This window comes from Haliaeetus leucocephalus, unplaced genomic scaffold, assembly GCF_000737465.1.
Source record: "Haliaeetus leucocephalus isolate CR32 unplaced genomic scaffold, Haliaeetus_leucocephalus-4.0 Scaffold183, whole genome shotgun sequence".
Classification (NCBI taxonomy): Eukaryota; Metazoa; Chordata; class Aves; order Accipitriformes; family Accipitridae; genus Haliaeetus; species Haliaeetus leucocephalus.
The window spans coordinates 204,520-219,045 of NW_010972619.1; the positions used below are offsets into that span (position 1 = coordinate 204,520).

At 59.3% G+C, this 14,526-nt stretch overlaps 2 protein-coding genes across 2 annotated transcripts; one reads left to right on the forward strand and one right to left on the reverse strand.

The window, feature by feature from the left end:
* The first annotated feature begins 6,365 nt into the window (after positions 1-6,365).
* ENTPD2 (ectonucleoside triphosphate diphosphohydrolase 2) lies at positions 6,366-11,334 on the forward strand. The gene is made up of 8 exons (XM_010564596.1): positions 6,366-6,459; positions 6,975-7,125; positions 7,789-7,948; positions 8,043-8,270; positions 8,607-8,873; positions 9,071-9,190; positions 9,470-9,604; positions 10,220-11,334. The coding sequence occupies exons 1-8, from the start codon at positions 6,381-6,383 to the stop codon at positions 10,418-10,420; spliced, it is 1,341 nt and encodes a 446-aa protein (XP_010562898.1). The 5' UTR covers positions 6,366-6,380; the 3' UTR covers positions 10,421-11,334.
* A 1,693-nt stretch (positions 11,335-13,027) lies between these two features.
* On the reverse strand, positions 13,028-14,524 carry TMEM141 (transmembrane protein 141; the record flags this gene model as incomplete). Its single annotated transcript, XM_010564638.1, has 2 exons — positions 13,028-14,108; positions 14,386-14,524. Coding segments are annotated over 2 exons (360 nt in total), but the record flags the coding sequence as incomplete, so codon positions are not given.
* Between the last annotated feature and the right edge of the window lie 2 nt (positions 14,525-14,526).

A 14,526-nucleotide genomic window follows, 5' to 3' on the forward strand; every position in this document is an offset into this window, starting at 1 on the left:
GCCGCCGGGCCAGCAGCGAGAGCCCCGCCGGCGGAGACCCCCGGCCGCCCATCCCCGGCACCTCCCACCCGCTCTTCGGGAGCGGAGGCTTTTGGCCACACTAAAAACTAGCGGGGACGTGTCTGGATGTGCCCCCCCGCCAGGCTAGAGCTGCCGCGTCAGCATCTGCTCCCGCGGCCCGGTCGGGGTCGGGGAACCCCTGCGCACCCCAGCATCGCCCGGCGCGCTGGGGTCCAGTGGCATCGCCTGAGCCATCGCTGCCGGCCGAGAAATGTGCTTCCCTGTGAAAACGAGCTGCCTTTTTTTCTTTCTTTCTTTTTCATTGTAAATTCAGATGCTGAAAGAAGTTCCCCAAAAAATTCTGGTTGGCCAAGTCCCCCAGTTGACTCTTTTGTTTTAAAAAAGTCATCTTTTTTTTGGTGACAGACAGAGCTATTCCATGGGGAGCAGGCTCTCGTCCTGGAAAATGGTTCATCCAATACCCACTTTTTCTCATCCCAAGCAATTTGCTTGGAAACTTTCTGAGCCAGCCTGAATGTCAGGTGTGTTGCCTTCTCTCTGGGTTTGTCAGGTGTAATGAAGATGACGCTGAGAAAAGGAGCTGGCTTAGCCAAGATGATACTCGCTGCTGTTAGTATACCTAGCAATGATGAACTCCTTCCCTGTGGCACCTTTCTTTGCTACCCATCACCACGTGCTGAGCCATCTTGGGCAGTGCCCTTAGCTGGTTTCAAAATGGATTTTTTCTCTTTGGACATGGGGGAATTAGACAGATTGGTACTGAGAGCCCCATGCGCAGCACTTAGGTCAGCCTGGAAAGCCTTTTCTCCTCCTGGTTCCAAGCTGGAGCTTTGTTTTTAAGCCAGATGCATTCCCAGAAATTTAAATTTTGTGCTTTGTTGTGCTTTTTCTCTCTCTGGGTGGTAGCACCTTCCAGTCTGCAGGCAGTGCTGTGGTTTGGGGCTGAGCATCCCTGAACACTCATGTGGGTCCTGGCCTTGCTCCGCCTGAGGCCATGCCGCCTGGCCCGGGGACTTGGGCTCTTGCACCATTCCTGGATGTGCCAAGCACACACGAGGTCCAGCACAGTGTGCGCAGTGAGGCACTGCCCACCAGAGCTCAGCACTGGTGTCCTGGCAGTACGTATTCCCATGGGGCTGGTGTCACGCAGGCACCAAGGGGTTTGCTTTTGCATGAAGCTCAGGGCTGTTTTGGGGATGCAAAGCTTTGTCTTAGTCTAACTCAGCCCAAGATATGCCAACATGATTTAGAGGAGGTTGGTCCTGCTGTGGGGGATCCCAGGCACGTCCTCCCCACCTACTTGGGCAAGACATGGTCCTTGCTGGCTCAGTCCACATTAGCAGTAGCTGCTGGGTGCTAGTGCAGTTCACTGCTGAGCTACAGCTCGTCTTCCCTTTCTAGCTCCTTTGCTTGGAATATAGCCCTAAAAATACCCTGGATTAGCTATCCTGCTGCTGGAGGGACTGATCCCAGGAGCACGGTGTTGCCCTTCCCTCCTGGGTCTGCAGCGGGGCTTATGGCACCACCGCCTGACACCTCAGAGCTGTTGCTTTCTCTTGACAACCCTTTTTTTCCTTCTTTTGGCAAATCTCTTCACTGGCCGTTACAAAGCCCGCTGGGTTCTTCCCCTGCCAGCCGTCCCAGGGAAGCTGCGGCTCCTGCGGCAGGAAGGAAACCCATCATAATCCACTTCAGACCTGGGGGCCCATGGGTCTCAACACCCTCGAGGGAGATGGGATGTTGTGGGGCAGGCCTGAGTCCCTGCTACACTGTGGGGCAGCCCAGAGAGCCTGTAGATTGGGGGACTGGAGGCCTGAGCACGGCCATGAGGCATGGTGCTGGGCTGCAGCGAGTAGGGCAGTTCTCGGCATCCCCCTCCACCTCCTCCCCTGGGGTGTGGGATGTTTCTGGACAGACCCATGCACTCACCAGGACCCCTAAGCTCTACCCGTGACCTCGCCACCCTGAGGCCTTTGGGGACATCACTGCCCTCTGCGTCCCCTCTGCAGGGGCTTTGCAACTGAGCAGCCCTGGCTCAGGATGGGTTGAGCGATGCTGCAGTGGGGCAGAGCCCGCGGGGCCATGGGTGACCCAGGAGGCAGTGGGGCCGGGGGTGGCATGAGGACACTGTCCCAGTGTGAGGCCAAGCTGTGGACCTCCATGTCCCCCAGCCCTGCGGCATCACCAGGGTCTGGTCAGAGGGTCCTGTTATTAGAAAAATCCATCATCCCTGTGCCACCAGGAGATGCCGGGGTTGGGGGCTGTCGCACGGGCTGGAGCCAGGGCCACGAACACATGTGCAAGGCCCCGCCAAGCCCCAGGGTGCTGGCAGCCAAGCATGCTGGCGCGGATGAGAGGGATGATGGGAGACAAGCGCCAGCACAGGAGCATGCCAGGGCATCCCTGTGTCCCTCCAGCCTGCATGTTGGCAGGCACAGGACACCTTAACTGGAAGAGCTGAGAGCAGTGTTTATGCTGCAAATCTAGCGTAAGCCCAACGAGATGGTCTTTCAGCCGGGTTTCTCCCTCCTGGGGCTTTCTATCTGCAGGGCCCCTGCAGGCGACCTGCCTGTGCCCCCCACACAGCTGTGAGCCCACACCTCAGCCATGGCTGGTGCCTGCACAGTGGCTCACTCTGCACTGGGTGATGGCTCCAATGCTCAGGTGCAGGGGCTGGGACAGGGACAGGGTCTGGGGCAGGGACAGGGACAGTGGCTGGTGCCATCACAGCCCTGCTGTGGGTGACCCCATCCCCAATTCCCATGCAGGTGTGTACCCTCAGGTCTGGAGGAGGGGACGGGACCTCTCCTTCATCCCTGGGGACTCTCTTGGCCATCCAGGTCTGCCTTGGCCCCTCTGTGTGTACATGCCTGTGCATGTGGCTTCCGTCCCTGCTCACCACCACTAGCACTGCTGGGGAGGATGCCTCCTCTGCAGGGATAGGCTGGGGTGCAAAACCTTGTGCCCCCCAGGAGTGGGGCAGAGGGGGCTGGTGTGAGGCTGCAGTGACTCCTCTCATGCCAGGGAGGCCACAGAGCGAGCCATGGTGTCGGCAGCTGGCTGGGCGCCAGGCACTCCCTGTGGCTGGCAGCGCCCACCATGCTGCAGCAGTTCGTGTTGCCGCATGTCGTTACCTCAGCTGGGCCCGAGCGCTGCTGCCTTTGCTGCTGGGGCTGGGCCACCGTCAATTGGGGGGGGTCCCACAGACCATCCCTCACCCACGAGTCCTGGGGCTGCTGCCCATCTTTGCCTCCCTGCACCTGGGAGCGATGGGCTCTGCCCACGCGGACAACAGAATCTGAGAGGAGAGCTCCCCACCCTGACCCACAGGTGTTGGCAGCAAAGGGCACCAGGATGCACCTGCGTGGGGCAGCTGTTTCTGCAACCTACCCCAGTGGTGTCACTGTCATGCCCAACAAGACACCTCCCCACAGGGCTTGCCCTGGGTGTGGGGTCAGTGCTGCCTCTCACTGTCGGCCGCCCTGTGTGGGCAGCAGAGCTGCAGTTGCAGCCACGTGTGCTCCGCTTCCCTGGGCCTCCACAGGCAGCATGGCTGCCCCAGGCGCGCGCGCACACACACACACACATACACTTGTGCCCACATGGGCACACACTCACATGCAAGCCCACGCACACCCACACATGCACCCCCACCTAAATGCATGTACTCACAGACACACATGCACCGACGTGCACACAAACATGTGCATGTACACCTTACTCATGCACACCCATGTGCATGCACCCCCACGTGCATGCACCCCCACACCTAAATTTGCACACACCTGCATATGTCCATGCACCCCCCACCACATACACAGCTGCAGGCATGCACACATAGATGCATGCACATCCATGTACATGTGCACCTACATGTGTGCACCTCCACACACATGCAACCCCCCTGCCACATGTGCAACCCCACGTGTACCATGTGTGCCAGCTCTCTGTGGGGCTGGAAGCAGGGCACAGCCAAGCCAGCCCTGGTGAAGGCAGGACACAATCCCCTGAACCAGGTTTCCCCCTGCCACAGGCACATGGGCCTTTCCCTGCCCATCCCGGATCCAGCTGTGTGTCCAAGCTCGTGTGGCCATGTCTGTTCCTGCCACGGGGTCGATCTAGCATCCCCAGTGCTGCTCCTTCTGGGCTGTCCCCATTCCTGGTGTGTGGCACCAGGTGTTGCCACCACTGCGGGTCATCCTTGGTGCCTCCTGCTCCAGCATTTCTTAGCCCCTGCCACCCCACAGGTATCTCCACCTCCAGCCTCATCCCCCTCCACAGGCTGCAGCCCACCCTGTGTCATCCTGGGGCTGGAAACTGCTCCCGGGGTCCCAGCCATGCTCAGCCTCAGGTTTGGGGGTGACCTGTTGATGCTTTCCCTTTGAGGACAGCGTTGTCACCTTGTCACCATGCTAATGTCACTCCAGGTGATATCTGGGGTGGCACGGTGCCCTGTGAGGTCACCAGGGACATCTGCATGGTGGCCACAAGGCATGTGGGCAGAGGGATCCGCTGGGGTTGGACCCTCCTTGGGGACCCCTCATGGGGATGCCAGCACCCGCTCGCGAGTGCTGGGACGGTGAAGGGGATGTGCCAAGGGGACTGTGGGGCTGGGAGCCAGTGGTGACATGCCAGCAGGCATCCCCTGGGACAGGCAGCTTTGCTGGGGCAGACTCAGCATCATTTATTGCTTGTGCCTGGCAGGTGATTGCCTGTCTGGAGGTGCAGGGGGTGCCCATGGAGCCCCAGGGTGGGCAGGCAAGGCAGTGGGTGCTATGGCAAGGAGCAACTGGGGGGGACGCTTAGTGCCAGGGGGTGCATGGCCCATGACACGCTGGGCAGAGGAGGGGCCTGAGACCTGCCCCGAGGCTGCCCGGGGTGCTGACCCCAGCACCCAGCCCAGAAATGGCCCAAACTGGGGGTCTTGCTCCCCGGCTTTGTGCTTTGGAGCAGCAGCTGGGCGGGGTTGCTGTCAGAGCCCCGCCCTCCTCAGCACTGCCGGGATCTGCTCCCCCACGCCAGTGCCGTGGCACACCAGCCCCAGTCTGGCCGCAGAAGGGTGTTCTCCGCTGGCTGGCAGCTTTTGGCCCAGGCCATGTGGCAAGCCACTGGCAGTTAATGGGAGCCAGGGGAGGCTGGCAGGGGGTCACCCATTGGAAATGGTTCCCTGAGGGAGCAGGGGGTACCACTGGTGTGGGGCCATGGGTTCACGTGGGAATGGGGGTTGCCTATAAGCAGGAACCCCAGGTGTCCCTGCCTGCACCCTGACACTTTATTTCTTCTGCCTGAGCTGGCCAAAACCCAACTGTGCAGCCACTCAGGCTGGAGCCCACTCTGTGGCTGGCAGGGGCTGCCAGGGACAGGGATGGGACCAGGGGCACCCACCAGGCAGGGCTGGGATGGCTGCTGGGTGCTGGGCAGGGAGAGAAGCTGCCTGCCCCAGCCTGGGGGCTGCACCCGGGCCCAGGCAGGGCAGGTAGCAGACAGAGTCTTTGTACAAGCCAGGTTTTAGCCTGAAGTGGTTTCACCCCAGAGATGCTCAGCTGGGCCAGCACTGGATACTGCCTTGTTTTCCTCCCCAAAGACTCACAGCCTCCTCTCCATCAGTGAAGCAGCTCTGGCAGGGGCACAGAGGGGGCCAATGCAGGCTGCCCCGAGCCTGCAGGCAGTGGGGAGGGTAAAGCAGAGGGGGTCCGCCTGGGGAGGCTGAAGGCAGCATGGGGCGGCCCCTCCCTGGGAGCTGGGTAACCTTGTTTGGCAGGAGGGAACAGGGTTATTTATAGCCAGAGAATGGCCAAGCCATACAAGGGCAGGAGGGATGAGGTGCCTGACTGCCCTTCTTTGGCGAGCTGCATCCCAGAGGGGCTTCTCCCAGGTGTTCCCCCCACCACTGGCTCCAGGGACCTGCCAGCACAGTTCAGCATGGATGCCCACTGGCCAGGAGCAATGCTGTGGGGAGATGGGAGCAAGCAGTGGGGGAAGAGCCTCTCAGTCTGTGCTCAAGAGGGTCCCCATGCCCAAAAGGCCAGAGTCCCTGTGCTGTGCCAAGCAGCATCCTGGGGTAGCCAGTATCCCTGGCTGGGGAGAGCACCCACTCCCAGTCCCATGCAGGCAGGTGTGGGCAAGGCCATGCCCATACTGGGCTGAGCAGCGCTCGCCTCTGCCAGACAATGCTCCTGAAGCTGCTGGGCAGGGCGCTGCCAGGGCAGGACTGGCCAGCCACCATGGGTTGTTGAGCCCCAGTGCCTTCCTTCAGGATAGCCTGGGGCAGCTGGGGGTCTCCCTGCCTCTGGGCCTGACCCACTGCCTCCCCCCTGCAGTATGGCATCGTGCTGGACGCCGGGTCCTCCCACACAGCCATGTTCATCTACAAGTGGCCTGCAGACAAGGAGAATGACACTGGGGTGGTCAGCGAGCACAGCATGTGCGATGTGGAGGGTAAGGACTGTCCCAGTCCCCGGGGGCCAGTGCCTGGTGGAAGGGTCTCTCATGTCCCCTGTGGGCAGGGCACCGCGATGGTGCGAATGCCCCTGCCGTGCCCAGCTGCCTCCCTGCGTATTCAGCAGTGCAGTGAGGTGTTATGAGGAGTCCAGCTCTGTTTCCAAAACCTCCCCATCTCCCTCCCCAGGTTTGCAGCCATGCATGCCTGTGGTTTATCTTTTCCTGGCATGCATTGAACCACCAGGAAACAATTCAGCTCCCTGCCTAGCCCAGTGAGGAGTGAGGGATGGTTTTCCACTCCCCATTTAAGCGACCTTTCCCAGGCTGTCAGCCAGTGGGGGATGTGGCATGGGCAGGGACATGTGGCTGGATTCTGAAGGACTCCATGCCCACAGGAACCTGCAGCACCTGCCTTTTGAACAGCCTGGGAAGGGCAAAGCTGCCCACCAAGCATCTTCCCACCAAGCATCTTCCCACCACCTGCAGGGAGCAATGCTGTTTCCTCTCCACAGGTCCTGGCATATCCAGCTACAGCTCCAACCCTCCGGCTGCCGGGACAAGCTTGGTGCCCTGCCTGAACCAGGCTCTGAGAGATGTGCCCAAGGAGAAGCATGCAGGCACCCCACTCTACCTGGGTGCCACAGCTGGCATGCGCCTGCTCAAGTGAGTGCTTGTTCTGGCCATGTCAGCTGCCTGGCCTCAAAGGCTGCCTGGGGGGGCCCTGCCATGCCACCCTGCTGTCTCGCCACCCATGGCAGGGGTGGAGATGGCGAAGGACAGCTGTGATCTTGCCCCCTTGCCAGGTGAATCTCCTAAATCTCCCAGCTGCCTGGCTCTGCGTCCCTTGCAGAGGTGCTCCTGCCTTTCAGAGCAGGAGATGCTCTGCGGGGCACAGCCAGCACATCCCTGGCTGAAAAGTGGCTGGTGTGGAGCCAGCACCAGGATAACCCAACCAGTCTTTTTGGCTAGCCAGGACAAAAGTCCCCCTGCACCCATTGCCAGCCTGATGGGACGCAGTGAAAATAATTACACCCTGAAAACAACACAGAGGAGTGAGTCGTGCCCCCCTCCCCCAGCCACAGGGTATGGCTCAGAAGGAGGGAGCACACCTCCATCCCTGCCACCTGCCTCCTTCTCTGGCAGAGACAAGAGGAATTAGCTGGGCTTTTTTGGGGACATCCCTACAGGTACCCAGGCGAGGACCCACCTGCCGCCTGCCCAATGTGCTGTGGCCGGGCCGGGCCCTGAGGGCTGTGCAGGCAGTGGGGTTCTGCTTGCGGCACCCAAGTGCAGCCCTGCCACTCTGCCCTCTTGCCTGGCCCGCAGCATCACAAATGTGCAGGCTTCAGATGCCGTCCTCAGCGCCGTGGCAGCCATGCTGAAGTCGTACCCCTTCGATTTCCGGGGGGCAAAGATCCTGTCGGGGGAAGAGGAAGGGGTCTTTGGCTGGGTGACTGCAAACTACCTCCTGGAGAACTTCATCAAGGTGGGCAGGGGATCATGGTGCCCAGAGGGGACGGCTGTGGTGGCCAGGCTGTCCTGCAGCTCATCACATCCCCGCTCTTGTCTTCCTTGCTCAGCGTGGGTGGCTCGGGGAATGGATCCAGCCCCAGAAGAAGACCCTGGGGGCCATGGACTTCGGAGGTGCTTCCACACAGATCACCTTTGAAACCAGGGACACCATTGAAGACCCCAGAAACGAGGTGATGCTGAAGCTGTACGGCCAGGTGTACAAAGTGTACACCCACAGCTTCCTCTGCTATGGAAGGGACCAGGTCCTCAAGAGGCTGCTCTCAAGGCTCCTCCAGGTACCAGCCCTGGCTCTAGGGCAGCCCCGCAGGGCCAGCTGCACACCTTTCCCAGCCAACTCTTGGGTTTTGCCCCAAACCCACTCCTGCGGTTGCAGGGCTTCCTCCCACCTTCTCCATAAGGTGTTGTACTCCTCAGCCAGAGCCAAGATGTCCCAAGTCATCTTAAGATGCTTGTGGCAACTGCCAGCTCTGTGTACCGCTGCCCACGCTCCTCTGCATCTCCCCAGCAGGGAAACATAGGCAGGCAGGCAGCGGTGCTGGGGCTGCCGCACAGCACCAGGAAGCTGGGGCTACAGCACGGCTCACATATCCCATGCGTTGCTTCTTCGGCAGGCTGCGAGCTACCAAGCAACCATCACCCATCCCTGCTGGCCCACAGGCTACCACAAGAGCCTGTCACTGAGCAGTGTCTACGACAGCCCCTGCACAGAGAAGGAGAGGCCAAGCCTTGCCCTCAACACCACTGTCACCGTGGTTGGCACCGGGAATGGGAGCCTCTGCGCTCTGCATGTCAGCAAGCTCTTCGACTTCACCACCTGCTCCTTTTCCCGCTGCTCCTTTGATGGCATTTTCCAGCCAGAGGTTTCAGGAAACTTCATCGTAAGTCCTGGCATGGAGTGGGGTGGTGGCCCGGTTGCAGGGTGGGCAGGTGTCCCCAGCATCACATGGCAGCAAAGCCAGCCCCCCCAGCTCTGGAAGGGCAGTCACTTGTGCCCACCACACTGGTCAGAGCAGCTGTTCATGGCAAGAGGGTTTGCTCCCAGCCTGTCCCACAGCTGTCTCCTTTCCTCCATCAGGCCTTCTCTGCCTTCTTCTACACGGTAGACTTCATCCAGGCAGTGATGGGGACACCCGTGCACTTGCCCAGCGACCTGAAGGATGCTGCTGAGACCGTATGTGCCACCAGCTGGAGCGAGGTGGGCTCCTCAGGCATGGCGGGGAGGAGAGGGCTGCTTCATGTGGGGCATCACCTGGGCTCTGAGAGCAGCCCTTGGAGGGGGCTGGGTGTCCTGGCACCCAGAGAGTAGGGGGAGGGTGGGTGATGACTCCCATATGGGACCAGGAGAGGCTCAGGTGGGTATGGGCATTGCCTTAGCCAGCCAGATGCAACCACCCAGAGCTTCAGGCAACAGAAAGAAAGCCTGGATCCTGCTGCCTTGACCCCTTTTCTCTCTCCCTCCATGCATCCCATACAGCTGCTCCAGAAAGCCCCCAAGCTGGAGAAGAGGCTGCCGGATTACTGTGCTGTCAGCACGTTTGTTTATTTGCTCACCACCAAAGGCTATAACTTCAACAACCATTCCTTCCCCAACATTGCCTTCCAGAAGAAGGTGGGTAACAGCAGAGCACATACACATCCCATGGTATCTGTTTGGAGTTAGGCCAAAAAGCCCTGCAGGAGAGATGATCCCACAACAAGAAAGAGCCAAGCAATGTGAGGGAAGATCTCAGGGAACAGGGGCAGGCTGGGACTGCCAGGTTTTGGGTGGATCTTCTGGGAGATGGAAAAAAAATGAGCTGAGCTGACTGTAAGGTGGTCATGGAGTCATGAATTGCAAGGTCCTCCAGTCCTTCCTTGGCCCTCAAGACACCATCCATCTCAAAAAACTCTTTGATCTAATTTGTTGGGAAGTTATCTCGGGGCAGGATCCCACCTTTGCCAAGTCCCCTCACCTGCACGAGCCATGGGATAGGCAGCAAGATCAGGACTGGCCTGAGCGGATGAGATCCTGCTCCCATCAAATGAGCCCAGCTCAGCATGGGACAGTCACTGCTTTGTCCCAGGGCTGGCTGGACCAGCAGGCAAGCGAGGGCTCAGGGTGCTGTGGACTGCCCCAAACCCCTCTCCTCCATTGGGCTGACAGTGAGGTAGTCCTTGGAAGGTCTTTTGAGGGCCATGGAGCTGGGTTGACTAGGGTGGTGACAATGCCATGATGTTTCCACAGGCAGGAGAAACCTCCATTGGCTGGGCCTTGGGCTACATGCTGAACCTCACCAACATGATCCCAGCAGAGAAGCCCTCTTCCCATAAAAGCATGCTGTACAACTACTGGGTCATCCTCATCTTGCTCTTTGTGGTCACCACCCTGACGTCTCTGGTGACTGCCATCTGCCTGCTCCGGCACAGCAAGTCCCTCACAATCTAACAGCAGGGACAGGGTGGGCCTTGTCTGCAGGAACCAGCACCATCCTTCCTGCTGGAGTCTCCATGGCCTGAACACGTGGGATGCGGCAAGTGCTCAGAGATGTCCACCTATGATACCCAACGCTGTCTGTCCCAGAAGGAAAGCTGTGCCTTTTTGCCCTCCCCTTGCTTTCAAGCTGCAGAAAGGGGGGACAGAAGAGGACCACTGGCCCTGTAGAAGAATAGCTTAAGGGTTTCCCAGTGCTACTTGGGGACGGACCCCAGAGCAGGCTCAGGATTTGGATGTCCAGACCTGGGGCATCTTTCTGCTGCCAGACCTGGGCTGGACTGGACCAGCGAGTCCAGCCAACAGCAGGATTTATTCTCACGTGCATGGGGTGGGTGGGAAGTATTACTTATGCTAGTCCTTATAGCTGAGCTTGCTAGCCTGTCCCTGGAGCATCAGCCTCCCAGGGAGCTCTGGGCATCACCCAGAGCCCATGCTGTCTTTCTGGCCAATGCACAAACCCCACTGACCTTCCTGAGGGCCAGATCTTGGCCTGGACTTCCACCAGCCTCAGCACAGGGGGCTTTGGGTAGGGGCTTAGCAACAACCAGAAGTGGGCTGTAGGCAGCATGTCCCCCTTCAGCAACCAGATGGGGTGCTTTCCCCATTCCTGCAGTTCCTAAGCCAGTCTTGCCTTTGCCACAGCCAGAGCCTCCTCTGTCCCCACAGCAATAGCACAAAAAGCCCCTGTGGCTCCCTGGTGCGTGGCTGTGCCATCACAGAGGTGATGGGCTCACTGCAGGAGTGGGGCTTTGCACTGCCTTAGGATTTGAGCCCTGCATCACCCCACACCAGGCAGCTGGGAGGATGCGCCTCCATTTCCAAATGAGTAAAAACAGGGACATGCGAACATGCAGAAGGTTTGATTTTGTTTGTTTTGGGTTGTTTTTTTTATAATCAGAAATAAATCTTTGTAACCACTCTTACGGCTCTGTGGCTCTTGATCAGCGACAGGCTGATCAAGCCTGGCTGTCCTGCAGGGGTAGAGCCACTTACGGGGTCTACTCATACGAAGCCACAGGTCAGGCTCTGCCTGAAGGTCTCAATCCCTTGCAGCCTGCCCAGTGCTGAGACACCATCACGGCTTTGTATGCTCTACCAGCCTGGAGAATCCCCCAAGATGGACCAAGACAGGCTTGAAGCCTCACTCCAGACTCAGACCCACCTGGAAGTGGAAGAGTTTCAAGCAGCTATGGTGGCAAAGTCCAGGTTTCCCAAGGTCCAGTCACCCCAAAGGCTCAAGCTAACTCTGTCCTGTGCATTCACGGCTGCACTCATGACCGCAGCCTCCACACAAGGAAAACATGTAGGGAGCCTCGGCTCCCAGGGAACCGGGTCTGGTACCCAAGCAGGGCAGGAGAGCAGCCTGCAGGGTTGGCAATTTGTTCATGCAGTCACTGGCAGCTCAGAGCAACCATGGCATGCATCCGGCCGCTGGACAGCTGTGCGGGGCCAGTTGCAACTCATCAAGCCCATCTGGAAGGAGCCTCCCACCCCACCACGTTCCTCTGCATGCCCCAGGAGAGGAGCAGCTTTAGTAAGAGTTGCAGTTTCTCACTGCCCTCCTTGCTCTCGCAGGCAGCACGAGCTTCATGGGTTTGCTCACTTAGTAACACCCTTCCCTGCTCCAGCTGAGTTCCCAGTACACTGTGCTTGGCTTAACCCCCCTGTTCCCCACAGCCACTTTGCTTTTACTCTCTGCCCAGGGCAAATGTGATTCCAGTTCAGATGATGCTCTGAGCCCCCAAACCCAGTTTCCTCCCCAGGCCCTTCATGTCCCCAGCACTGGGACTCCCTCCTGTGCCAAGGCTGAGGGACTGTCTCCAGCTCTCCCAGGGAAGGAGGCACTTTTGATCTCTGAAGCTGAAATGCTGCTGCTCTGCTCTAAGAAACCAGCTAGCTTCCAGATCCCAGGCTGGGATTCCCCTTCTAAGAAATTCAGCTGCAGCTGAATCAGAGCTGGACATCCACCAAGAGCAGCCAGTTTGCCCTAGTCATGACTTGGAATTTGCTGCTAGGAAAAAAGGAAGTAAAAGAGGCTTCTTAATCTTCCCACATGCACCTCTGGGTGCACAGAATTTGAGACAGTACCACTCCCTTGCCAGTTGTTTATGGATCTGGATGGAAAGTCTGGGACGGGCCAGGTGACTGCCCCGAGAGCAAGGCAGGCACCACACAGAGGGGCTCTAGGCACATGTGCACCCCCTTTGTGGGGGCAGAAAGAACACCCCCAGAGGCCATGCAGCTGCAGGGCTCAGCTCAGCTCCATTCAGGCAGGAGAGAAAAGCTTTGCTCCTACAGGGGCGGGGATGTTGTGACCAGCTAGGCTCAAGAAACAGAGAGCACACGGCAACAGCTCTGCCCTCTCACTGCTTAGGCCAGACCCATCCGTGCCTGTCATCATTTCACAGCCCTGTGCTGTTGGATTGCAAGCGCTATGGCCTCAGAGGGACCAGCGCTCTCTGCTCCAATGTTTACTGCAGGGGCTGCCTCAGGGTGACATTTATCACCTGCACCCCAGCTCTTCCTGTCCCACCGCCAGCCTCTGCTTCATCCACAATGTGCACTTTAAGCTCTTGACTTTTATTGTACCCCCATGTGCGATGTTCAGAGGTCACCTGGGAGGCAGCAATCCCTATGGTGCCTGCACCACACTCTCACTGGATCGACTCATCTGAATTCCTGGGCAGTGCCACAGAGCCCACCAGTCTCTCAGGCAGCACAGGTGCAGGCAGGCTTGGCAGGCAGGAAGGGGTGAAGCAGCACACGTGCATGGCGTGCTGTGCTCTCCTAGCTACTCCACAACGTCCCCGTACTTGTTCCTTCTCACCAGTGGTGCCATGCTCTCTCTGTCCTCTGGACTGGGCAGATTTTCTGCAACAGAAAGAACAAGCTCCCTGGATCCCTGACTATCCCTGAGTGTTTGCCAGGGGCAGGCAGAGAACCACAGAGCCCTGGTGAAGCGTTTAAACCCCCTTCAGCTAGTCCCAGCTTTGGGAGCTCAGTGTACCAGTGGGAGAAAGCAGCTAGCAGCTGCGGGAATCGTCCACTCCAGCTCTGCCCACTGCATGGAGCAACTGGGGTGTGGAGTGGTTTACTGCCTCCCTCCATCCCCTACCCTCTTCTTCTTCTTCCAGCAAGCAAGCCCTTCACGCAGGCTCTTGTGAATCCACAAAAGCAGGCAGGGCAGCAGGCAGAAGCAAGTGCTCCCACCCCACACTGCCAGCCCTGCTCAGGTACCTGCAGTGCAGGTGATGGGGCTGGGGCACGAGGGACATGGGAGCCATGAGACCAGGCAGGGTGCTCCAGCCACCCTAGCACTGCTGCCACCCCAGGTGCCTGCTCCTATCCCTCGGCTGCGGGGTGCCACTGTAGGACTTCTATGAGGATTTTGGCAATGACACAAACAGTCACCACCTTAATTATGAGTCAGGAGCAGCAAATTGTCGCAGCAGGGAAGAAACAGGCATGACAAGCCCAGGGAAAGCAGCAGGGAGAGATGTGAACATACCTGCAGGCTGAGACACCCTACCAGCCACGGCAAGCTCCTGTGGGGACTTGCCTGTCTCCAGGTAAATCCAGAAGTCGGCGCATTTCCGCGTCTCGGCTCGGGTTACCACGTAGCTGGTGAGGGACCCTGCAGCTGAAGAGACCAAGATGCTCCCGACAGCGCCAGCAGCAAAGGCATTTGCTAAGGGCACCGGTGGGCAAAGCACCTGCCAGCGTATGAGCTGCTGCAGCTGCCTTCGAGCCGTCCCCAACCCCCCCCAGGGCCGTGAGGTGTAGGGCCGTGACAGGAGCCAGGGGAGAAAATCCCCCAGGCCGAGGACGAACAGCCCTTCTGCCCGCGGCACGGCCCCGCTCAGAGCGGGGTCCCGCCGCCTTGCCTGGGCGCGGGCAGGGCCGGGCAGGACGCTCACCCCCGGCCAGCAGCAGGCTCCACTGCAGGCTATACGGCAGCTTCTTGTTCACTAGCTTCTGCACGGCGAAGGCGGCTCCGCTGCCTGCCGAAACCCGGGGGCCGGGCGCCGTTACCGGCCACGGCCCCGCCCGGGCCACCC

Bases quoted from the DNA above. Each gene is read 5' to 3' on its own strand.
- ENTPD2 (XM_010564596.1), top strand. From the start codon at position 6,381: ATGTTCATCTACAAGTGGCCTGCAGACAAGGAGAATGACACTGGGGTG. The intron at 7,949-8,042 runs GTGGGCAGGGGA...TTCCTTGCTCAG, and splicing joins TCCTGGAGAACTTCATCAAG to CGTGGGTGGCTCGGGGAATG. The intron at 9,191-9,469 runs GTGGGCTCCTCA...CATCCCATACAG, and splicing joins GTGCCACCAGCTGGAGCGAG to CTGCTCCAGAAAGCCCCCAA.